Here is a 26,285-nt window from a genome sequence, read left to right as displayed (position 1 = left end):
GTCTCTATTATAACCAACCCATGTTTCAATTGCGTTTCTTCCAAGAAAAGAGAATTCCAAGAAAAGAGAATTCTATTTATAACACCTTGGAGAAAAACTTCAGGTAAAATATAAAGTACAAGAAGCTTTGTAAAGAGTAACTAAGTACATCACAAATACAATGGGTTAGAGACTGATCCAAGTCTGAGAAGTGCTTGCATCAGTCCGCCAGTGTGGTGGAACTCCTTCCATCATAGCATCAATCATGACTCTAGCTCCCCTGAGACCCTAAAGTCTTTGTCTCTTAATCTTTTGCGATGGCTCCTAGAGTGCAAAACAATCTCCCAATGACACATCGATTTGTAGAGAGAATCTCCCTATGATAAGTATGTCCTTTGTCCAAGAGCGTGGCTCGACTTTGATCTCAAAAAGTAGTGATTGAAGAGAAGAGGCTGCCTCCTCTTCTCTATAATTGTCGTTAGAGGTAACTGATGAAGCCCAGATGATACAAATCTCCATGCTTTGGTAACGGAGGCAGTGGACCTGTTCTCAAAGCTCCTTCCTAACTCTTTGGTTTCGATCTCCTAAAAAATCCAGAGAAAGAGTGAGATCTTTCTTGGTCTAAAATTGTCCTCCAATCCTCCTATTGTCAACAATAAAAGGTAGTGATATACCTTGTGCATTCTAATGCTAAGTCACCACTGGCACCATTTTGATCTTGGTTATATGTGACCTCACTCCAAGGATAGTGTTGGATCCAAAAAAGAGAACATCTGTCTAGGCCCTCTCTTCAAGGTTCCATCATAGTCTTTGAAGAGGCCACCTCCTGTATGTCCAATGTCTCTAGCCATCCATCATACATCTCTCAGGGCTCGAGTCTAGGTACCAAGTTTTGTCACAATGAGCCACAACCCTAATCATTTCTCGAGAGCATCCTGTGGTTTGATCCAAGTCCTCCCAATTGAGTCTGCCATCCTCCTATATTGAGAAAGTAAATAGACTCTCTCCATTGGTGGTTACCATTGTAAGAAGGATATCACCTCTAGTAAAGAGCCCAATCCATGTCCGGGAGGTTTTTGTGTCAATCCTTCACTTAGGGGATAGTATAATTTGAGGTTCCTATCTCCAAAAATCTCACTTAAAGTCTCAAATTCCATCTTGCCTCTTGCTTAGGTGAGTTCGATATGTATGTAATACATCCTATAATTAGTTAATGTATGATATGTAAATATGTATGCAATATGTCTCATAATTAGTTAATGTGATGTATGTATTATGTGTAAATTAGTTAAAAAAATATGTAATTAGTTAATGTATTAAATACTATTTACTATACTTAGCTTAGGTATTATGCATTAGTTCTTAGTTATAGGTATTGGTTCCTAGCTATTTACAATTAATTAATAATGGGAGTGGTTAATTTAGTGGGACTAGTTGGTTAATTAGATATGTAATTAGGTTTTTAATTAATTAATTACTTAAGGTATTAGTTACTATTACTTACTTTAGGTATTAGGTATTAGTTCTTAGTCATTTACAATTAGTTAAATAGCAGAAGTGGATAGTTAATCAGGTATGTAGCTAAGTAGTTAACTAGTTTCTAGTTAATTAGGTATATATTACGTAAATTAATTAGTAAATGGTTTTTAATTAGTAGTTAATGCATTGTAAAACTATTGATAGATATTAGATATTAGTTCTTAGTTATTTACAAATAGTTATTTAGGGAGAGTGGGTAGTTAATTAGGTATGTAATTAAGTGGTGATGTAATATTTCCCTTGTTTATTTTCCTTGCCCGAATGTATTTCCCATCTCCATGCTTTGGTAACGGAGGCAGTGGACCTGTTCTCAAAGCTCCTTCCTAACTCTTTGGTTTCGATCTCCTAAAAAATCCAGAGAAAGAGTGAGATCTTTCTTGGTCTAAAATTGTCCTCCAATCCTCCTATTGTCAACAATAAAAGGTAGTGATATACCTTGTGCATTCTAATGCTAAGTCACCACTGGCACCATTTTGATCTTGGTTATATGTGACCTCACTCCAAGGTTAGTGTTGGATCCAAAAAAGAGAACATCTGTCTAGGCCCTCTCTTCAAGGTTCCATCATAGTCTTTGAAGAGGCCACCTCCTGTATGTCCAATGTCTCTAGCCATCCATCATACATCTCTCAGGGCTCGAGTCTAGGTACCAAGTTTTGTCACAATGAGCCACAACCCTAATCATTTCTACCTCCCTGATGTGTTCTGTTTTGTCTCTAGCCCCTCTGATGCCACTAAGTCTTTGCCTCTGTTCCTGAGCCAATAGCTCTAGAAAGGCAAACCACTTCCCCTTTGTAGAAGCTATGTGTGAACAGAACCTTCCCATGATAATTGGATCCTCTCTCCAATGGTGTGGCCTCTCTTTGTCTTGATTATCTAGGGGAGGAGATGTGACTACCTTAAGTTCTCTTCAAAGTGGTTGGGTTAATTTGGTGCAGTTCTATAGATGCTAATCCCCAACCCCATATAATAGCTATGATAAATGTGACCTTAAAACCCTTTCAAGCCTTGTGCACAGATGTGCCGAAAAATCCAATGGATGTTGGGCTGCAATGGTCATCCATGAGCAAGAATAATTTTCTCTAATCTCCATAGTAGTAACTTCTTTCATAGCTTCTTGCTGGGTAGAAGGCCCTGACAATAATCTTCATCATCAACACTGTACTCTGATTGTCTGGGTTAATGGCCCCAAACCAACCCTAGATTTGGGGTGAATGATGACATTGTAGAAAATGTGGGAAAGCTTTCTCAAATACATGTTGCGCCATTTCTCTTCAGCGATGAATCTCATAACCTCTTAAACATTTTGAGGAGCCCGAGCCTTTTGAACTACAAAATCTTCCTTGGATCTATGGCCATTTCTCTCCTTAGATAATATATGATCTAGCAACACCTCTCTCTTTGCTACAAAGATGGAATTAAATGGCTTAGAGACATTTTGAATCTTGCATATCTTTCACAACACAAATTAAGATGGTTCAAGTGCTCATGCTTACTACCAAGCACTTATAAATGTTCAATAAATACTCTCATAAAACTAGCACGAGTGAGTCTTTAAACTCAAATTTCAATACATAAAATTCTACTTTAAGATGCAAGTCTTGATTCCTTTTCTTTTGGGCCAAAAACCTTATTTAGTTCCAATCATCATGCCCTCACTATTCCTTAGACATTGGTATGGAGCATTAGCATAAGAGCAATATAGATATCTATTGGGGACACTTCTTGTTCAACCTTTTTGTTCTAGTTTGATGTTTTTAGATCTTGTCAATCTTGATATATAGCTTTCCACAACTTTTTATGCAATATATAGAAAAACTAACTTGAGTTGAGCTAGTATGGAAGTTTATTTGATAGGGATAGTTAAGACTTGAACTTGCCATGAATCTCAAGAGTTCTTGTTCATGTGCATAGAGGATCATCAATGTGTATCATTACTGTTGATCTAAAACATGCATTACTTGCTGTTTAGCCGCTTAAACAGCCCCAAAACACACTAAAAAAATGCTCTTTTAGAGTAAAACCCTAAAACGAGAAGTGGTTCGAGAGAGTTCAGTGGAAACCCTAAAACGGGGAGCGGTTCGAGAGAGTTCAATAGAAACCCTAATTTTTGGGGCGCCCTTCCACATCTATAAATAGATAGGTTGTTCCCATTCAGCCATATTCTGTCTGTGCAGGTTTCTCACTTCACGTGCAGATTTCAGTCATCAGCCTCCTCCCACGTGGCTATTCAGTCCTCGAGACTGTTGCCACTCCATCTGTGTTTGCTCCTACTGCAAGCGCCTTCATCCATGCTGACGTCAGCTGCTGGCGACATCATCATCTGCTGCGATTTGATCATCCAGTCACATCAGACACTGTTTTAGCCTGCTGTTTACAACAGGTTGTGCACAGTTTCCAGCCTTCAATTGGCAGTACACTACTACGTTTACCAGTTTCCAGCTTCCAGACTGTTGAGTTTTGGTGACCAACCTGCTTCCATTCACTATTCAGCATTTCTACACTTCGACTGGCCTCACAGACTTGGGATTTGTCTCCGGTGGACGTCACACTCCGACATTGCTCTGCCCTTGAGCACACAGTACACTCTTACATTCATTTACAACATTCATTCACTTGAGAGTTGTGTTCTCTCTCTCCCTTCTTCTGTTTGTGTTTGAGTTTTTGTGTTTGAGTTTTGAGTTTTGCATTTAGGGTTTGAGTTTTGCCCTCTGTGTCTGTGTCTGTATCTTTGTGTTTTTGTCGTGGTTGTACACTCTGTGTGTCCTCAATGCAAATCCTAGCAGTTTTCCTCACAATTACCACTCACAAAAGATGAAACCACACATAAATGTTTTCAATCTTGAAATATTTGTTAGGTAGTAGTGATGAGGATAGAAATCTAGCATAGAAAAGAGTTGTTCATATGCTTGTAGATATCAAGATGTAATTGAAGCTTTTTGGGATTCTTTGGATTCTTGGAGGCACTCTTCTTTACCACTATGGATGGTTTAGATTGCACTTTATACTCTTTTTTTAACTTGTGTTTTGTTGAAGTTACACTGTTCACACAGGCTTATCAATGATGAAAGTTTAACTTCTAGCAAATAAAAATAAGAAAACCCCAAAATTTTGAAAGATAGACTATGCCTTTGCAATGAATAAAGCTGAGAGGAGAGAGGAGAATGAGCAGAAGAGACAGAAAGAGAGAAAGAAGAAGAAGGAGAAAGACTAGAAGAGGAGAGAGGCTATGCACAAAGGTGATGAGCCCCTTACTTATGAGGAGGCTATACACAAAGGAGATAGTCACTCTTAGGAGAGGGCCATGTAGTCGAAGTTTGATTCATTGTAGAAAAATTATACATGGGACTTGGTTTTCTTACCAAATGGTAAACATGCATTACCATATGCAAGTGGGTGTATAAGTTGAATAGCACCCTTGGTTGCCCTAAGCCAGTGTACAAGGCTTGTTGACTAGCTTGTGCTTGGTTTTGACATTGGTTATATAGTTAGATCTGGAGCTTTATTAGATGGATGTGAAAACTACTTTCTTACATGGGGACCTATATGAGGATATCTATATGCAACAACATAAGGGCTTTATTGAAAAGGGTAGGAAACACCTGGTGTATAAGTTGAAAAATAGTCCTTAAAGACTTAAATAGGCACCTAAGGAATGGTACAAGTTTGATGCTTTTACGCATTTGCAGGGTTATTCCCATAGCATTATGGATCCGTGTCTTTACACAAAGGAGGTCTGCGATAGTAGCCTAATCATCTTAGTACTATATGTTGATGATATGATTATTTTTTAGATCACTCATGCTAAGCTGGATGCTTTGAAGGCTTGTAATTTAGTCAATGCAAGCAACCATGGTTCAAGATTGGCATTCTTGAAGTTTTTTGAAGACTTTAAGTGAACTCTTAATCAATGGAAGGCTTATACGAAGCTTCCATCAACTATTTTGAAGGCATTGATCTATTTCAACAAGCTACATCAACCTCAAGCATTAAACGAGATATCATCTACTGGTTTCTAATCTTTCCAATTCCAATTGTTGAGGCTTAGCTAATTGCCGAAGGAGGGGTTGAATTGGCTATGTCCTCTTTGCTTGATTGATAAATTCAATCCACCTTTTTTTTTTGCAAGTAAAGTGTGGCTAATTATATTACTAAAAAAATTGATTATAACGGAGTGCTCATGCTCAAGAGACTAGCTGCAGCTGATGAAAGGTCACAAATACATCATGTATACAAGCCTCTCAAGGCGGTTTGGGGGGGATGGAGGCAAGAAGCCATAAAGGGGGGGTGTATTGTCATCTGGGGCTGCCTGCGTGTATCATGAAGAACAGGTCCTGGCCGCCCCAGGTGTGTAGAAAGTGAAAACGGAGCTCTTGATGAGCTCGAGACTCGCCCTGCACTTGGTTCCACTGCCCGTGGAGGAAGTGGATGATGGAAGTCCAAAGCTTTGCCAAAATTGTCTGTATTGAAAGGGACTCCTTGCCAAAAACCTCCTGACAGCATGCCTGCCAGATGTGCCATCCTGTAAGACTCTCTACAATCTCCCATACCTTTGAGCGGTCTGTTGTGGGCTCCAGTACTTGGCGGTTGGGCAAAGCCTTCAAGCCGACCATTGCGCAAGAGCCAGCCTCAATGATGAAAATCGTGTCTTGCATCCCCGCCTCATACAAAAGGTGACGACCCTGGTTGATTGCTTGTCAACAGAAAGCTCCCCACGAGATACATCCAAGGCTGGGTGCCAGACGGCGACAGAGAATGCGGCAGGCTTCTCTCCACATGAGCTGTGCCACCTTGTAAGACCAAAGGCAGTGCTTTGCAGTTTCCAAAAGCTGATGTGGGCAGCGTTTACACCCTCCATCCTGCTGCATCTGGGCTAGCCAACTCCCTACTGCTAGACCTCCATGTGCCAAAAGCCATAGGAAGTACGATACCCTCCTTGGCCTCCAACTATCCCATAGGTGGCGCAGAAAGTCTGATGGAAGGCATTCGTGATGTTGTGCTTTGCCCAATATCTGCTACGCGAAGGTGCCCAGTCCATGTCCTCCTGCATCAGTATATGTCTGCCAATCCTGGCTGTGTACTCCAAGAACCTCAGTGGCTTCTTGGCGACCGCAGTGGCCAGCCATAGCCACCCTCCAAGGTCCCACTCCAGCTCATCAAGTTACCTGCTCTCCCATATCCAGAGGCGCCACTCTCGGAACTCCTCCCAGAACACATAAGGGTCTAGACGCCAGGTCTTCCCTTGAAGACCAACCACACGAATCCTCCTTGAAGGAAGGACAACATTCTGCTCATCCTGTTGCCCTCTGTCAAGGACCAAACGCCCCCCATCCTGCATGGTGAAGAAAATCTCGTAGGGGGCATTGCCCACTCTACCTGTCACCTGTAGGGGGATACTTGCCGGTAAGAATCTAGTGGCCCATGTCTCGCCAGGCTTCACCGGCTCTGGGGAGTGAAGCCACTCCTGAGGTATCATTGCATCAATCTCCCTTCTCCTCAGCTTAGCTCCTTGCTGACGACATGATTCTTATTGCAACACCTCTTGATCCACCATCCTGTACACCTCCCGCCATGTCTTGATAGCACGAGTAAGGCTGGCCTCCCAACTAGCCCATTGGATGTGGAGCACTCGCAAATCTGTATCTTGTCTCGATCTCTAACTTAGGGGCTCCAGACCATCAGTTGGCGGTCTATCTTCTCCTGGCATCCTGGGGGGCTCTGAATTAGGGCCTTAATATAGAGGCCCTGCCACACACGAAGTAGGCTGCGGAGGAAGGAGGATCTAGGTGGCGTGGTTTGGGATTTCGTGAAGATTCATCTCAATTGCGAATCTGATCTCCTGAGGTGCGAGGCTGATGCACCTGGAAAAACTCCCTGCACATCATGTCCCCCTTCCGTGCCCAAAAAGTTATTGAGGTACGGAAGAAATATTCCGAGCGTTTGTCCTTGAGACCGGCGAGGGCTGCCCATGCACGCACCTCCTGTGCGTGGAGAGTGGAATCCTCTGGTGCCTCCTAGAGTAGTCTTTGTGTGGCTGCTAGGTCTCGTCGGAGTGCTCTCTTTGTTGCCTGGCTTGTAGGGATGCCTCTTGGTAGATCCTGCTCGACTCGACTAGGACCTTTGCAACCTCCTTTGCGATCCAATCCCTCGTGTCCGACTCGGGATCCAGTCCCTCTTGTCCCACTCTCTAGTCTAGAGCTGCTCAATCTGCCTCCTCACCTCTCCTCCCTCCTTTAGATCGAGCTAGGGATCTAACAGGATTGTGTGTCCAAGGCTAAAATTGGAGCATCAAGTGTCAGGAGAACCGGGCAGTGATAAGACGAAGTGGTGCCAACCAACTGCCCTACCTAGCCTCCGCGAGAGCACCCCCACTCTCCCACATAGAACCTGTCTAGCTGCTCCAGCAAAATTCCGCCCAGCCACTTGTATCCCCAAGAGAAGTCCAGCGACCTCTCCCTCTTGTGGAAAGGTGGGTCCCGCCAAGCATCACGTGCTCCTACTGCGAGGAGGAAGACCTCCCATGCCTCCTGCTCCTCCCTTGCCATACCCTGGTAATCTCTGCCTTTGCCCTACTGGTCCTCTAAGGCCTCCAGGTTGTTGAAGTCTCCTCCAAAAATCCATGAATCCACCTATGGGAGTCTTGCTGCGATCTCCACCCAGAACTTATTGCGTGCCTTAACCTCAGTAGGGGCATAAACATTGAGGACTCGAAGGCATGAGTCCCCAATATCCAATCTGATCCATAGGACCCTCCCTGCCATAATCGTCTTGTGGTCACGTACATAGGCGGTGAGGCTCGGGCCAATAGAGGTGCATACGCCTCCACTCCTGCCGTGGGCACCGATGGAGTACTCCTAGTAGGTGTGTGAACTGCTTGGGAGTATCTTCCCTACTCGATGGGCCTGGGCGTTGGAGAGCTTGTGCTCTTGCAGAAGTAAGATGTCGATCCGCTCGGCAAGGGCAGGATGCAACTCTTGCCGAACAATCAACTTCCTAGAACCACGTGCCCCACCGTAGTGGAGGCTATTCACATTCTAGGATGCAAGATGTAGACTCATAGGGAAGCCTATGACTGTCCGAACATCTATTCTCGGTGTGGAAGCTGCTGTTGAAGAAGAAGAGCTATGGGGCATGTGAATGCGCTTTGCCGCAGGCCTGGAAAGTGAACTCCATTCCCCCATGGTTACCCTTGGGAGGACCATGGGGGTAATAGATGCTCCAGGCGGTACCACTAGGACATCTATTAGCCAGGCTGAGAGGTGTGACTCTGTACACTGGTAGAAACGAGCAGCCTGTGTAGGGGCCACTTGATCACATCCATCGGTGCTCTCCAATGTGGAGGGGCTCGAAAGATAATGCTTAGATGTGGGACCTCAGCTGCAGCCCACTAGTTAATGTCCACCATGCAACCTGGCCATTGCTAGGAAAAGAGTGCTAGTCCTTCTTCTCCCATCCACTAGGAGATGTGGTTTGCCACTTGGCCCTTCACCTCCTCCTCTATCTGTGTCATTGTCTAGTCTCCTGAATGAGAGATCTAAAGAAAGAAGGCATAGTTTGGTCCATTTGGTGGTGCTAGTAAATGGACCTTGCCACTCCTTGACTTGCGTACCATGAAGATCCCCACCTCCAGAGGTAGTGGAAACTCTCCGCGCTTCGCAACTCTCAAGTAGGACCACGAACCACTGCGGAAGAACTCATGTGGTAGTAGCTGCGTCTGTTTTAAGAAAGTGTGATGGTGTCATGCCACTACGTGGACATTGTGTGAAAAACTCTGGAGTGCATCATCATCCAACTTTCTTATTGATCTAGAGAGTCAATGTGATCTGAGTCATTAGTGCTAGTGTCCGTGGCATGGATGGTCCAAACATACTAGATATTTGGGTAATTTTAGCATTTTTTGATATTATTTATTTTTTGATATTATTTTTTGATATTATTTGGGTAAAAAAATCCTAAAAAGTTGCTTTTTCAATTAGTTTTGGATTTTTCATAAAAAAAGAAATATGAGAGAAATCGCGTGCGTTGCAATTGTAGTGGACAGACAGAAAACAACACTTTGAATTGGAAGAAGAAGAAGGAGAGAACGGGGAGATTCTGGAGTAGGTGTCTTGGGGGTTTACCTCCCTCTCGAAGCCAACGGAGCCATTAGATTTGGGTTTCGAGTAGCATAGAAGAAGCTGTTTTTTTAATGGACGTTTTTGGTCTACGAGGGAGCTCTAGGAGATCTAATGCTTGGAGATTGCTTCTAAGTAGTGCCAGACAAAAGATTTTAGGTTCTGTCAATACATATTGATTCGATTCATCGTGCTTTGTCTTTACCGTGTTTTCCTCTTGTCTATTCTTTTTTTTCTCTTCCATCTCCTATCTCTACTTCTATCTCTGATCCCCGGTGGATACGACCTTTCGACTTAAACCCCTTCAACAACGCGTGGTAGGGACAGATGAGCTGGTGGCTGTGTGGGGAGGGGGGGGGGGGCTAGGCTGCTGGTGAGGGGACGATGTAGGGGTATGAGGCTCATCGCCTCTTGTGGGAAGGGGGGGGGATGGGTGGGGGTTACTTGTTCTAGGTGAGGATCAGGGGGACTGATTGGTGGGGGAGATGGTGGGGAGGAGGAAGATCGAGGGATGGTTGGGTGGTTAGAGGTATGAGACGGGTGTTGGGGGGGGGGACTAGTGGCCCTGGAAGGGGGAGTTGTGGGCTAGGGTCGAGGAGGGATCCATGGGGAGGGGGGAAGGTGGGTGTGGGGGTTGTGGGATCTCGGGGAGGTAGCGTGTGATGCCTCTATGGGTGGTGGATATGGAGGTTTGTGATCCTGCAGGGTGGGACGAGCTGGGGGGGCTGCGAGGTGCTCTGTCGGGGCTCCATCGCTCACCCTCCTGCTCTTTGCTGCCGTGGCTGTGTCTGAGGGGCTGACCGAGGCCTCCCCTGCCGTCTCCTTCTCTGTCGTCTCTGGATCTGTGCAAAGCCGTTAGCATCCACCTACGGGCTTGTCGGTGGAGCTGACTTGGCTCTGCAGCATATGCAATCTACTGCTTGATACCCAAAGTCATGGCATCGCAGGCATTGCCTTGGCTGCCTAGTCACAATAACTTGCTGCCTGAAGGAGTGTCCGCCTGCCTCAATCTCTAGAAACTTTGGTAGAGTGAAGCCAATCCTGAAGCTGGTGGGCCCTAGATGGGGAGTGTCCTACGACCTGACCAAAGATCGCTGTTTCTTTTAGCTCCAGCTCTGTGGCATGGATGGCTAAGAGTTGTTTCTCAGAGAGGATGATGCGCAAGGTGTTTGATTGGGGGGAACTCGCAGAATGCACCGGCATCTAACTTGAGGTTTCCATTGTGCGTCCTTGTTGAGAACCTACCAATCATGCTACTGTGCTACTGGTTGGAGGGGGGGGATGTTGCTGCAGATGGAGGGAACGATTGGAAGGGGGGGGGGGGAGGGGGGGAAGATGCTGTTTTCTAACGCTGGGGGAGGTGTTGGATGCCACGGATGGCTGGCTTACGACGGGCACAGCGTGGGTAGGGAGTCTGCCGGACGGGACTGTAAGGTGAAGGAGGCGGGGGAGCAGTGCAGGAAACTTGCGTGGCCGGGGGGGGGGGCAGCGCACCACGGGGGAACAAGGCGGGGACAGCGCACCACGAGTGGAATAGGGCGGGGAAAGGGGGGGGGAAGTTGGCACGATGGCGGGGCAGCAATGCGACGGGCAAGAGCTTCTTGGGCTATAAGATGCAGTTCTTGCTCTCTTGTATGCCATTGGACGTAATTCAATCCACTTATACTGAAACTTAATGCCTATTCATTGTTGATTGAGTCTCTATCATGAAATGATGGATAATTCAATCCTTTAGCTTAATTTCCATCATTGATATCTTTCATGATTGAAACATGCATGATGGTACATTCCAATCTAAAAATTTCACTGAATTGTTGCTCATGTGATTGCCTAATATTTGAACTATCTTAGTCCTTGCACATCTCCGCTTGACCAAATGAAATTATTGATGAGCTACATCACTTGGCCAATGCATGACCTAGAGAAGTCCCAATAGGAGGTGATATCATCAAACTGTAGTGATGTAGAAGTGCACAAGCTGAGAGACATAGAGAAAGAGAGAGTATATTAACATCTTTGAAAGGCCAACGTGGCCTACGATGTAGCCTTGTTGGAGTGTATCAACAGTGGTTGCCGGTCCCATGCTTGATATTATTGAAAATGAGAAGGAAAAAAGGTAGATAAAGGACCTTTTGGATCAAAGTTTCCTTATAGTTTGAGGCCTTGGGTAGATCATCCACGTGATCCTCCTTCATGACTTGCTTTTGACAAAGAGGGCGAGGTAGTTACCCTTTGGGATAGGTGGTATCTCTGCTTGACCTCAAAGAATGCTGATAAACCATTCACCTCAAAGCTGGAATTACATCAGTAAAATGCTTTTTCTATCTTGGCTGATTTCTGGATGAGGGAATGCTTGAGGTCTTGGCATCTTATTTCAAGATGAGGCAGGATAAACCTCAGATCTGAGTTTTTTCTCATCACAAATGAAGATTGCCACATGGAACATCCATGGTGTTTTCTCTTGCAGCAAACAACATGATATGTGGCGATTCTTGCATGATAATGATTGGGATGTGCTGTATGCTGTTGAGCACAAGAGTCACAAAGAAGTTGGCAGGACTGTTCAATGTCATGGGTTCAAGTTGCTTTATGCCAGAGTTTCTGCAATTCAGCATTTTGGTGTGTTAATGATTGTTCACGGGAAGTTTCTGCTTGTCTTGGTAAAAAATTATGTATTGGGCAGATTTTTGGTGGTTGAGATGACGCATGAGGGTGAGCTCTTATGGCTGGTTGATGTTTATGTGCCCAATGACATCTCATATTGGAGTTATTTGTGGAGATAGCTTTAATTATGCTGTGTAATGGACGCACTGGAAGGTCATGATTGGGATGAGTTTGCATCAGTTGTTTTGAAGTGAGATCTTTGGCCTTGATTGTGTTCATTTGGTCATGGTTATACTTTCCATTTGTGCAACACATGGCAACTTGGAGCCAGCTCGATTGTATGTATGATGATGGGTTCTTGCTAGAGATCTTGGAAGTGAAGGTTTTGCAGCAATATGTACTATTTGATCATTTTCCACTGGAGTTTGTAATGCTTAGACAGCTGACTCATACTTTTACAAACTTCCTGGGCAGGTAGCCTCTCTACTTTGATTTCTCCTTTCTATGGCATGAAATATTCAATAATTACATGATATAGTTGCTGGATCAATTTTCCTGAGTTTCCATGTGAGGGCTGAAATGATGAACGGGTTGCCTCTTACCCATCCAACCTCCAATCCTCACTAAGAGAACTAAAGAGGGGTACCACCTAGCCAAAGGGAGGATGGGCTAGGACATCCATTTTCTCAAAGAGAATCAAGAGAATCAAGACACAAATTTACAAGAGAGAATATATGTACTAGACACCATATTGAAATATAAGAGAGAGAGATGAGAGGAGAGGGAGACAAGAGGAGAAGAGGTAGAAGAAGCTTGCCATTATGCTACATGGAATGAGAAGATGAGAAGAGAGGGAGATAATAGAAGAAGAGGTAGAGGAAGCTTGCCATTATGCTACATAATAAAAGAACTCACTCATAGCTTACCTCAAAGAGATGAGGATATTCTAGAGTGCTCTCATGGACTTGTCATTGTCCTCTCTCTCCCCTCTTCATTCTCCATGGGCTCTTTATATAGCCTCCATGAGGGATTAGATTAAGCTAATCTTCTTGATTAACATAATCCTAGATGATGTATGGCATCTTTGAAAATATGGAGTATAGTGGATGGGACAAGTCCCTACCTTGGTCATCATGCAAGAAGCCAAGGGTGGTGGTAGACAACATAGAGAAATGGAGCTAGATTACAAGAGGTGGGTGCCCAAAGCACATTATTATAATATATTTACAAGAAGGATAGAGTGGAAAGTTGGTGTGGTGAAAGAGAGAAGAAAATTGCATGTAGCCAGCAGTCTGCGCCTTCGTAACTTCAAATCCGTGAGGAATTTGATAAAAGTTTCTTCTGCAACTTTGTAGACTAGGTCGAAACCGATCGGGCATCGTGGGAGTTTTCTTGAAATTCGCTTTTTCTTGGGAGTTATTGAGATTATAAAAAACGGCTTCTAAAAGTTGCTTTGACTTTAGTCCCCTATATGTATATAAATACATATAAGCATGTGACAAAAAGGGTCCATGCTTGTAAGCTTTTGTGCAAGATCCAAATGACACCATGATGTGGATATTGACTTGTGTGCTAGGGTGAGGTGTCCTCTAATGATGGTGGTAGATTCCAAATCTTAGTGATGCAGACGGAACCCATGTGTAGTTGGAGGCTAGTCCTTTGAAAAATCTATGCATTCACTCAACTCCTAGGTGTAATCCATTTTCATCTTTACTAAGATAACCATCCCTTTTACCCTTTACATTGACATGCCTTCTAAGAACTTGTTCCCCCCATTTGCTAGAGTTATCATAATCGAGAAGCAATATAGCATACCTAGTGCTTGAAGAGTAAACCCAAAGTGATATGGTAAGCTCTTGATAGGGGCTTTGGCCAAATTTTGTGGTAATAATCCGGGTTGTAAAAAACCCGGATCATTAGTCCTCCCCTTAGGCTAGAGGTATTCATGCCTCTAGCTTGATAATGATGGTCCAATAGAGCAAGGAGGACTGCACCCCCTCATTGGTGGCTCTTCATTGAATGATTGCTCCAAAGTGTTCATATTTCTTTGAAAATAAGGCTTCAGTCGCCATCCATTTATCCTTGTCTTGTGAACCTTCCCATCCATGTCACCTAGCTTATAGCTACCATTTGGATATCTCCTTATAACCATGAATGGCCCTTCCCACTTGAACACAAGTTTAGCATCCTTTCTATTATCAAAGCGGTTATCATAACGTAGCACAAGTGATCCTTCCCTTATGTGTTTGCTAGCCAACTTCTTATTAAATGTCTTCCTTCTCTCTTCAGCTTGCACGGAATAGTGTTGGACTGCTGTTTCTCTGTCTAACTCCAGCCTCTCTAGATCCAAGATCCTTTCCTCTAACTTCTTATCTTGATTCTTCTCTCGAATGGCTACTAAAACACGCAAACTGGCCAGTTCCACCTGTATAGGAAGCAAAGCTTCTTGGCCATAGACGAGGTGAAATGGAGTATAGCCAAGTGAGGTTCTAAATGAAGTCCTGTAGGCCCAAAGAGCTGCATTCAATTTTTTATCCCAGTGCTTGGGGTGCATGTGTACCTGCTTGGTAATTATCTTACAAATCAGCCCATTCACTTTTTTGACCAAACCATTACACTATGGATAGTAGGGAGTAGAATGCGTGTGCTTGATTTTTAGCCTTTCCATTAGCTCCCCTACTAGGTTTGCCCTAAAACCAGGACCCCGATCAGAGATAATTTCCAAAGGTGTGCCAAACTTGCAACAAATATTTTCAAACACAAATTTTCCCACTTCTTGGGCTGTGATCCTACTAGTTGCTGAAGCCTCTGCCCATCTCGTCATGTAGTCCACTCCCATTATGATGTATTCCTTGCCAGATTGAGTTCGTGGGAGTGGCCCTATTGCATCAATCCCCCATTTCTCAAATGGGCCATATGTAGTTATGGGATTTTGTTCCTCATGCACTAGCTTCCTTGGTCCGGCCTTTTGGCAATCATCACAAGTGCGGCACCAATGTTGCACATCTCAATGTAGACTAGGCCACACAAAACCGGCTTGGAGAATCTTCCTGCTGGTTATTTCTTGAGCAAAATGTCCGCCACAAACCCCTTCATGGCAGCTCTTAATCACATCTATAATCTCCTTTGCTGTTGGCACCCTTCTAAGCACTGCATCCTTTCCTTTGCAATACAACACATCATTTATCAAGCGGTATTTAGTGGCCTTAGTAGCTAGCCACCTTTTCTCACTTTTACTCATATGTGTAGGTGCCTCACCTTGCTTAAGAAAATAAAGCACATCTTGTAGTTGAAACTTACCTTGAAACAAGGGAAGCTTTACTGTAATGATGCCCACCATTACCTCTTTCAATTTTTCAGCTGCTAGAGCATCTGCGTCGCCATTTGTGCGCCTTGGCACAAAATAGATTTGAGCATTCTGTAGCTTTCTCATGAGAGTTTTAGCTTCCCTCATTTTCACTGCTAAGTTATCATTTTTACAAGCCCAGATTCCTTTCATTTGCTTAACAATGAGCATAGAATCCCCAAAAACATTAAGTCGAGTGACACCATGTGAAAGACACCACCTCAAACCTAAAAGCAAGGCTTGATATTCTGCCTCATTATTAGAATGGACATCCTCCAAGCTGATACCTTCTCCATAAAGTTTGTTACCTTCGGGACTGAACACCACTATTCCTGCTGTCGCTTTGTCTTTAATACGCTTGTAGGCTCCATCAAAGTAGAGGGCATGGGCATTCTCCACCTGCGGCGGCTCCTCAAGAGGAGGTGTCTCCTCTTTTACCTTTTCCTTCTCTTTTTCCTTCTTTTGATGACATCTATGGGTCAACAAATCAGCTAGGCAAGCTCGAGTAGAATCCTCCACCTTGAAGGTGTAGTTAAACTCTTGGAGTTGTATCACCCACTTAGCGATTCTAGCTGAAACATCCATGTGCTGTAAGGCATAGGGAAAATGCTCTTCTGTCGTGATCACTGTGAATGGCCTAGGGAGAAGATAAGGACGAAACTTTCTTACAGCAAACATTAGAGACAAAACCATTAGCTCGACCATCTTGTACCCTCATTCTGATGCTGTCATTACTCTACTAGAAAAGTAAACCGGTCTCATTAGGCCAATTTTAGCATCCTTTTGTATTAGTGCTGCCCCTAGAGCATCTTCCCCAAAACTCGAATTGACAAAAAACTCCTGATCCCAACACGGCTGTAAAATTATAGGAAGGGTGCTAAGAGCCTTCTTCACCTCGTGAAAGTACCTTTCACTGTCGTTACTCCACAGGAGCTCCTCAGAGTGGGTTAACTGTTGCAGTGGAAATATTAATTGGGAGAGGAGATGAATGAACCGCCCCATATATCGCACCTTCTGAATGAAAGAGGTTAGTTGCTTCACAGAAGATGGTGATGGCACCGCCAATAGGGCCTTAACTTTGTTTGGATCTGCTTCAATGCCCCTCTCACTTACGACATGCCCTAACAAAGTTACACTGCTTTCGCCAATGCGACACTTCTCATGGTTTAATTGCCCCCCCATTTGTGCAAGGCGGTTGAAAGCTTCATCCACCTTTCCTAGATGTAAAGCCTTAGAACTATAAATACAAAAATCATCAATAAAGACCCTAATGGATTTTCCAAAATATGGTTGGAAGACATAATTCATGAATCGCTGGAAGGTAGCTGGGGCATTTGTTAATCCAAATGGCATTACTTTGTAAGCAAAACAACCCCAAGGTGTAATGAAGGTGGTCTTCTGTTGATCCTCCTCAGCTATTCGGATCTGGAAATAACCTGAATACACATCACAAACAGTGTAACTCTCATGCCCGGCCACCTCGTTAAGTATTTCATCCTGAAAGGGAAGAGGAAAGTGATCTCTCTTTGTTGCAGCATTTAGCGGCTTGTAGTCCACACAAATCCTCCATTTTCCATTCTTCTTGGGTATCACCACCACAGGTGAAACCCACTCTGAGTCTCCTATTGGATAGATGAAGCCTGCCCTTAAAAGTCGTTGCATCTCAGTGAGTAGAGCATTTTGTTGAACTACTCCCAGCTATCGTAGTCGTTGCACCACTGGCCGTGCTCCCTCTTTTAGATTAATGTGATGTTGTACTGCTGTCACACCTGTGATGTGTTCATAATCAGAAATAAAAAGTGCAGAGTGTTTTATCACCACTTCCATGTAGGCTGCCTTCTCCTCAACTGATAGATCCTTAGCCAACATTTTTTCTAACCCCTCCTTCTCGACCTTTGGAAGCTGCTGCGGAATTTCACTACTAGAAGGCCCTTTTAACGTAATCCCCATCACTTCTAGAGAGCTTTCTTTCTCCTCATTAGAAGACTCTCCCTCTGTCATAGATGACCAACCCTCGCTGGAACTCCATTCATCAGCGGTGGTCCCTAACACAAGATCCTCCTGTCGGCCTTCCTTCATGTTGTAGATAGTGCTCTTTCATTTTTTATGCAGCCCCTTTTGTGGCCTTAGCTCTAAAGGCCCTGTCTCCCAATCTTGTCTGGCTTTCATTCCCATTAGCCATGGTCGCCCAAGAATGAGCGGATAGGCATCCCCCTTCACTGGCATCACATACATGTCAAGCTCCAATTGCACTCCACACACCTTTACCTTGACTTTCTTTATAACTCCCAAACAATTTACTACTACATTGTCGGCCATTTTGGCCCCAAATTTAGTAGTTTCATTTACCTCTAATCCCAAACGATGCATCAACTTTTCTGTCATGACACAAATCTCTGCACCTCCATCCACATATGTCTCTGACACTCTCTGCCCATTGATTTCGGCTTCCACTAGAGGCACAATATCTTTCATCTTTCTAGCCTGGATTGCATTCACATGTCTATTCTTCATGGGTCTAATGCTTACCATCTTTGACCATTGTCGCCGCACTGTTGGAGATAGATGTAGTAATTGGGGCCATGAAATTTTTTGCCCTTGATTCCTCACATCAGCAAGGAAATCATAAGCTCTAGTACCTTTACCCAGGGAAAAATCATCTGACTCAATGTGTCGGCGTGAGCGAGCCCTCCTCTTTTTACTGTTGCGTGTCTTTGCAGCCATTGATGACTCTACCTCCTCTTCCATATTTTCAACCTCCTTTGGTGGTGTAGGCTCCATTTTCTCAATTCTCCGGGCTTTCTTCACCGGCATTGCTTTAACCTCTACTACTTTGGCCTTCCCTTTGACATTACTCTCATCTAAACTAATTATCCTAACATCATGATTCTCTGGCGGTTGGACAGGCAAGGGCGGCACCTCTGCAAGTGGTCGAGGATGCTGGAGAACTTGAACCGGTGGTGGAGGCCCTGGATTTGGTGGAACAAACCTTTCCCTAGGTGGTGTCACTTGTTGTCCCCTCCTTCTTGGTTGGAACCCATTTCCTGGAAAACGCCTAGGATGAGGGCAAAAGTATATACCATGGCCAGTCTCCCCTCAATTATAGTAAACATACTCTCTTTCTTGTCTCCTTGGACCTCGATTGCCTTCATTTATGAGGGGAGGGGGCCGCACTCCTTGCACCAAATTTAATGAAAGGCTTTCAAGTTGATTAGTAATGCGTTGTAGGAGCTCTTGTTGTGGTATCTCTGGTTCAGGTGGGGCCTTTGCTATTTCTCTAGGCCTTGGCATGGTTGGTAAAACCTGCATAGGCTCAACTCCCCCCTTCAATTGAGCTTGATACTTCAATTTTCTATCTTTCTTCCTCGCATAAGTGACTGATTCTTCATAGGATGTGGGAAACTTTCCTTTGACCTTATCCCTTAGTAGAGGATGGAGTCCGGCTAGAAAACAATCTTTCTTAAGGCAATCAGGTACTTTTTCTCCCTCGGCTAAAGAGGCTGTCCATTTATCCCACAATTTTATAAACATACATTCATATGCTTGGTACTCCCCTGGTAAGGTTTGGCGAAGATCTAAGAGTTGTCTCCAAATATCTTCAGGTGGCTCTGTATCTTGGTACTTATGCATGAATGCGGTCTTGAGATCCTCCCAATTACCCCTTGTAGCCTCTGGGAGAGCTTGATACCACACTCGAGCATCACCTTTTAGAACTAAAGAGAAGGCCCGTACTTTGGTTGCTTCATCATCCCGGCCTGTGACTAGGAATGCCATTTCTAAGTCATCCAAAAAGTTTAGAGCTTTCTCCCCTTTGTGCCCAAAAAAACTTGGAAATGCCATGTTGCCTTAGTAGAGTATGAAGATGAAAACGTCTAGACTTAAGTTGTATTTTATAAGGGAAAGGATGAATGGGTTCACAGATGCATTGATTTCAGCAAGACGTCTAGACTCCAGTATGCTTCTAATAATGCCTTAGAATCTAAGTTTTGTGCTAGCTACAATATACACAGTTTGCATAGCAAGTGGACGGATAGGTCCATACAACTCGTTCTGATTCATGAGAAACTATTATAATAGGATAAAGACATATACATTGAAGGATGCATTGTAGTCTAGCATTGGGAAGATTATAGGTTCTGGTGATACAAGAATCTCCCTTAATCTTTCAGCCCCAAATTACATGACAAGACGTTGCTGGAAGAAAATCTTCCTACTAATGCATACATTAACTCGGATGTTCTGTACAGAGTGGAAGGTGCAGAAATTCGGGCCATTGTTATTATTCATGAGTGGAGACTACTTAAGGGAGTAGAGGGAATGCATTTCTTGAATTATGAAGGATTTTTCCCAGAGTGTTTCTTTTTGGAACCCACCAACTTTGCTATACGGAGAATTTGCTCACTAGTGATTGTTCTTGCCTTGGTGTGTCCATTCTCGGTGACATATATTTCATAAGGTGTTATGGCCACCTTTTTAACCACACCCAACCTTCGAGCTAACAACAGTAGAAGGTAGTCTCCATACTTTGCACTTCTACAAAACTCCACACCGTTCATGCATAGTTGTCCTCCTTTGATGTGGATTAGGTCAGAGAGAGAGAGGGATTTGATGATTTGGAGATGAGGACCTCTCGGAAGGGCCTTCACTTTGTTTGCAAAACACTCACCATAATTATGAGAACCTAGCAATTGATGGCAACATAATTTTTTCTGTTGTGAGATAATGGAATTTCTAAAGTGAACACCTTTTACCCGCATGCGTGCCGTCATCCGATAGGCATACTTTCTTTCTTCAGCTTCTTTAGGACACAATTCTGGGAGTCGTGGACTTCGACCAGCTTCAAAAATAGTTGATGAAGGCTTGAGGAAGAGCCACTTGGGGGAACTTGTTGTAGAGGATGCACCACCATGTGTTGTATCATTCCACATAAGGAGGTAGAGAATTGTGGTTGAGAATGTCCTCAGCGGGGGCACCAAAAATGAGGGCTGAAATGATGAACGGGTTGCCTCTTACCCATCCAACCTCCAATCCTCACTAAGAGAACTAAAGAGGGGCACCACCTAGCCAAAGGGAGGATGGGCTAGGACATCCATTTTCTCAAAAAGAATCAAGAGAACCAAGACACAAATTTACAAGAGAGAATATATGTACTAGACACCATATTGAAATATAAGAGAGAGAGATGAGAGGAGAGGGAGACAAGAGGAGAAGAGGTAGAAGAAGCTTGCCATTATGCTACTTGGAATGAGAAGATGAGAAGAGAGGGAGATAATAGGAGAAGAGGTAGAGAAAGCTTGCCATTATGCTACATAATAAAAGAACTCACTCATAGCTTACCTCAAAGAGATGAGGATATTCTAGAGTGCTCTCATGGACTTGTCATTGTCCTCTCTCCCCCCTCTTCATTCTCTATGGGCTCTTTATATAGCCTCCATGAGGGATTAGATTAAGCTAATCTTCTTGATTAACATAATCCTAGATGATGTATGGCATCTTTGAAAATATGGAGTATAGTGAATGGGACAAGTCTCCACCTTGGTCATCATGCAAGAAGCCAAGGGTGGTGGTAGACAACATAGAGAAATGGAGCTAGATTACAAGAGGTGGGTGCCCAAAGCACATTATTATAATATATTTACAAGAAGGATAGAGTGGAAAGTTGGTGTGGTGAAAGAGAGAAGAAAATTGCATTTAGCTAGCAGTCTGCGCCTTCGTAACTTTAAATCCGTGAGGAATTTGAAAAAAGTTTCTTCTGCAACTTTGTAGACTAGGTCGAAACCGATCGGGCATCGCGGGAGTTTTCTTGGAATTCACTTTTTCTTGGGAGTTATTGAGATTATAAAAAACGGCTTCTAAAAGTTGCTTTGACTTTAGTCCCCCATATGTATATAAATACATATAAGCATGTGACAAAAGAGGTCCATGCTTGTAAGCTTTTGTGCAAGATCCAAATGACACCATGATGTGGATATTGACTTGTGTGCTAGGGTGAGGTGTCCTCTAATGATGGTGATAGATTCCAAATCTTAGTGATGCAGACGGGACCCATGTGTAGTTGGAGGCTAGTCCTTTGAAAAATCTATGCATTTACTCAACTCCTAGGTATAATCCATTTTCATCTTTACTAAGATAACCATCCCTTTTACCCTTTACATTGACATGCCTTCTAAGAACTTGTTCCCTCCATTTGCTAGAGTTATCATAATCGAGAAGCAATGTAGCATACCTAGTGCTTGAAGAGTAAACCCAAAGTGATATGGTAAGCTCTTGATAGGGGCTTTGGCCAAATTTTGTGGTAATAATCCGGGTTGTAAAAAACCTGGATCACCATGCAAAGGGATAGCATCCTTCCATTTGTTGATTGGTAATGTGCAAAGATTTGCTACATAGTATGAATCCATAATGCTTTCCTTCACAGGCAAATATTGCATGCTACTGAGGAATTACTATCACTGGTCCGATCTATTTTGGTTGATTCTTGAGAGTATGTTTTGTTGGTTTTGCTATTTTTGCAACTGGCTGATCTCATGAAACACTTTCAGCTGCACTTTTATTAGCAGGCTAAACTTGTGGCTTTGTCAAAGGAATTGTAGGATAATATCTGTCAGTCACATAAAATTTATGGGGTGTTGCATCCCTCTTTTGCACAAGAGCATGTGGTGCGGCTACAAAATTCTGTTAATCGAATTGCTTATGGATCACTTGGGTTGCAATCATAGTTGAGGGAAACGAAAACATCAAATTTCAAGGAGGGGGAAATGGAAATGCCACATCATCTGGTTGGGCACTGGGGGGGGGGGGACTGGCTTAGAGTAGTCTAGGTGCTTAGAAGCTAAACTTAAAAAACAAGTTTCATACTCAAAATCAAAGCTCTCTAATTTCCAAGCTTTAAAAGAGTTTCACAAAAGGCATAAGCTCAAAGGAGCTTTCTGATGCATACAACGATTTTGGCACATAATTAATATGTTGATAACTCCCTCTTCCTCATTCATGTCATAGTCTTCAGTTGTGCTGTAGGCAAATCCTCTTCATTCTCATCCTCCTCATTAAGGAAGATAGTTGAAACGGATAGAAACGATTCTTAAGCTTAATCATTTTAAATAATTAAACATCAAATATTTAATGATTTAAGCTTAATTAATGAAACTTTTAATATTTAAATATTTAATATTTAATGTTATGAGTTTTAAAGAAAAGGCTACATTAAACATCATTCATCTAACAACAAAACATTAATAACGCTTAAAGAACATGATAATTAAAATGCACAAACAACATGAGATTATTAAAGAACATGTTCAACATGATGATTACTAACACTATGCTGAACAAGCGTAAAGAACATGACGATTAATAATGTAATGTTTAAAGTGTAAATAATATACTATGTTTTGCTGAAAACGTTCTGGGCTGGTTGAGAAATGGGACGAACTGAATCGTTTCCCCAAGGGGAAATGCCACGTGGAAGGAGAAACGTTTAGGACAGGGGAACACGTTTCGGGTCCTCCTCCACACGTTTCGGCATTTTGGGTTCTGTTTCGGGGCATTTCCTGCTTCTATGGTTGCAACAGCCCATGTTAGATAGGATTGCTGATGCACAGTTTGATATTCATGAGGATGAGGTGATGGGTGTTTTGTTTGAGGCGGGGCAGTGGTCAAAACTTGGGAAGGGCCAAGTTTTTTTCATTTTTATCAAATTATTAATGGCTGGAAATTCAGTCTAGAGGTGAGTTTTGCATGGGCAGGTTTTCACTCGGCATTCAGCCGTGGACAAAGCCATGCAAGGTTCGAAAAGTGCTAGAGAGGGCAGTTGTGGGGGAAGACAGGATTTGAAGGTATATCTGGGGGAAGACAGGAGTTGAGCACCTATCTGGAGCATTGTAGCAGCAAAACCCTAAACAGCAGCAGTTGACCTGAGCTGTGCATTTATTTGCAGCAGCTGACAACATGTGGGACACCATTTGATGCAGACAAAATTTGAGCATCATTGTGGGCTGCTAATTGCTGCTGGTTCCTGTTTGACTGCACATAGGCTTCGATGCGGTCAGTTTTATAGCTTATATGTAAGCTGCTAAGTCAAATGTCAGGCATCATGCTCATTATGTGCCCCTTCCACCTTTACAGAATCTTTTCAAATCTTTTGAGTCTCCATGTTTCGGATACAATGCTTTTAAGTAAACTAAAGACAGGTTCATGGAGGCGTATGCTGGAAACTTGATCTAATGTGCATAAATGTTTACAATCACTGTCACAATTCCTACTTTGGTCTGAAATGTCAACCAAGTCTTATATTCCCAATGGTTCTTGAAGATTCTTGAGCAGTTGTTAACTTTCCATAAACGTACAAGTCCCCATGATGCCAGTCTTATAGGCTCAATAGTTCTTGAATACTTTTAAGCAGTTGTAAACTTTCCATAAATGTACAATAAGTCCCATGAGTGGTACGAGTTACATTTCATTGGTAGATGATACTTCATACCAGTCCTTTTATTTTCCCAAGCATGTTCATGTTGTTCTTGAGAGTGTCTTTCATTTCAAGGACTAATGCATCTTCCTGAATAGCAGATGGCTTAGTGCTGCAATCTTCTCATTAGCTTTCGGAGGCCTTTGCTACTTTGGCAGGTATTTGTACGATTTCAAATGTCAACAGCACATATGGATCACTTCAATTCCATTATTTTGTGTCAAGTTTACTAGTGCCTGGTGCAGTCAAAGACTCATTGGTGCTGTAAATGGAGTGCTGGTGGCTGGAATTCTTGCAAGTTTTGCGGGTCTTCTGGTAAATTTTAGGACGTCAGATCAGTATGTCTCATGCTGCTCAATAATTTCGCAGTATGGATTTTTCACTTTTTTGTTCAGGTTCCAGATGATTTTTTTTCTGCCTTTTTGTCAAGCAGTGCAAAACAACTCGTCTATTAAATTTCTTTACCACTTTTTTATGAAGGCAGTGCAAAAATTTGTGTCCATATCCATCCATTTGGTTTGGAAAATAAAGATTCATCTGATTGTTATGTTACTCTCAAATGCAGCACAAAGGAGATAACTTATGAACTGCCATTGGGTTGACCTGTTATACTAGTTAGGGGCTCCTTCTCTGTGGCATCCCTGCTGCTAAGATAATGAAGCATGCTTCATGCTCCATCACCCCCTAGGACTCTTTGACACCTAGCTAACAATAATTGCTAGTTCTTCATGCTAGCAACAATTGTTTCCTCTCTAGTCCCGCCATGTGACATACTCCCTGTGTCAATCCGGTGGTGAAGCAATCTCCGCTTCCACGGAGGGTGGAGCCTCAATAGGCAAAGGCTTCGAAAGCACTAGAGCAGGTGCCCAAGTGTCACCTGGATCTGCAAGAAGAGGATGCTCAACACCCCTCTCTGCAGTTGGAAACTCCACAAACCGAACATCGCAACTCGTGTACACCTCTTGAGAAGCAGGATCATAAAACTTGCATCCTTGGGACTGCAAGCTATATCCCATGAACACCTATCTCTTGGAAGCCGGCTCAAACTTGTCTCTCTTTTTCTTTGGGATGTGAACATAAGCATCACACCTGAATACCACGAAATGAGAGACATCTAGCTTCTATCCAAAATCAGCCTCAAAAGGGGTCATACCAACCATGGGTAAAGTAGGGGATTGATTAAGGATGTGGATTGTGGTAACCACTGCTTTAGCTCAAAGACATTGAGGTGTCTATCGATGCTCCATCATAGTCTGCCCCGTCTTGATCACACTGTGATTCTTCTGCTCCAATATGCCATTTTCTTGAGGGGTATTCATGTTGGCAAGCTCTTGGTGAATGCCATGATTTGCACAAAAATGAGTTAGCTCATGGGAGATAAACTCCCTGTCCTCGTCGGAATGCAAGGTCTTGAGTTTCACGCTAGACTTGTTCTCTTTAAAGATCAATTGGTCCTTAAAATGTGAGAAAGCTTTAGACTTCAAGGCCAAGAAATATGCCCATGTCATCCTGCTAAAACCGTCAACAATTAGCATAAAATACAAATTCCAGTTCAGGGACTCTGTCCTCATGGGTCTAGTAGATAAGTCAGTCAAAACAAACTCCAAGGGCTCCTTAGCTCATTGTGAAGCCTTGCTGGGAATAACATCCCTATGCTACTTGCCATGAATACAAGATATATATGGTGGGTGGCTCATTTCAAACTTTGGTAATCCACGTACTAGCCGAGCTACCTTTTGAAGGTACTCGTAGTTGAGCTGGCCAAACCAAGCATTCCAAAGCTGTTTGAGTCTGTGAAGAAAGAAGAAGAGAAGAAAAGGCAAAAGAAGACCGCATCTTGTAGACTCCATTTTCCTTATGTCGTGCATAAAGAACCTATTGAGAAATACCAACAAGAACTTGGAAGGATTCCTTATCAAACTTGATTGTCAAACCAAGAGCAGAGATCTTATGCACTGAAAGGAGATGATACCATAGGCTGGTACATAGAGCACCTTTGATGTGTGGGCACCACCTTGCCCATCTAGAATCAGCTGCATATCACCCTGACCTTTGTTGGGAACCAAATACCCATCACCTATGAGGGTTTGCCTATGCATCGAACGCATACGGGCGATCCCTTTTGAAGGAGTCATGTGGCGAGAAGCACCATGGTCCGTAATCCACTCACGAGATTGCGAGGCCATCATTGCAACATTAGTGGCCGTTGTAGGAACATCCTCTACCACCTCCAAATGGAGGA

The 26,285-nt window shown here is 43.3% G+C and overlaps 1 protein-coding gene across 1 annotated transcript in view; it reads left to right on the top strand.

The window, feature by feature from the left end:
• LOC148015334 (uncharacterized) overlaps nucleotides 1-26,285 on the top strand; it is a 141,398-nt gene that overhangs the window by 57,760 nt on the left and 57,353 nt on the right. Inside the window, exons 7-8 of the mRNA XM_087665307.1 lie at nucleotides 24,145-24,201; nucleotides 24,289-24,358. Of these exons, the coding sequence (XP_087521433.1) occupies nucleotides 24,145-24,201; nucleotides 24,289-24,358 (127 nt within the window). The remainder of the gene's footprint in view (nucleotides 1-24,144; nucleotides 24,202-24,288; nucleotides 24,359-26,285) is intronic.

The sequence above is a fragment of the Lygodium microphyllum genome, chromosome 24, assembly GCF_053477565.2.
Source record: "Lygodium microphyllum isolate KBCC chromosome 24, Lygodium_microphyllum_v1.1.10, whole genome shotgun sequence".
Taxonomy (NCBI): Eukaryota; Viridiplantae; Streptophyta; class Polypodiopsida; order Schizaeales; family Lygodiaceae; genus Lygodium; species Lygodium microphyllum.
The sequence above is the reverse complement of the archived record's forward strand: the minus strand, read 5'-3'. Positions and strand labels throughout refer to the sequence as shown.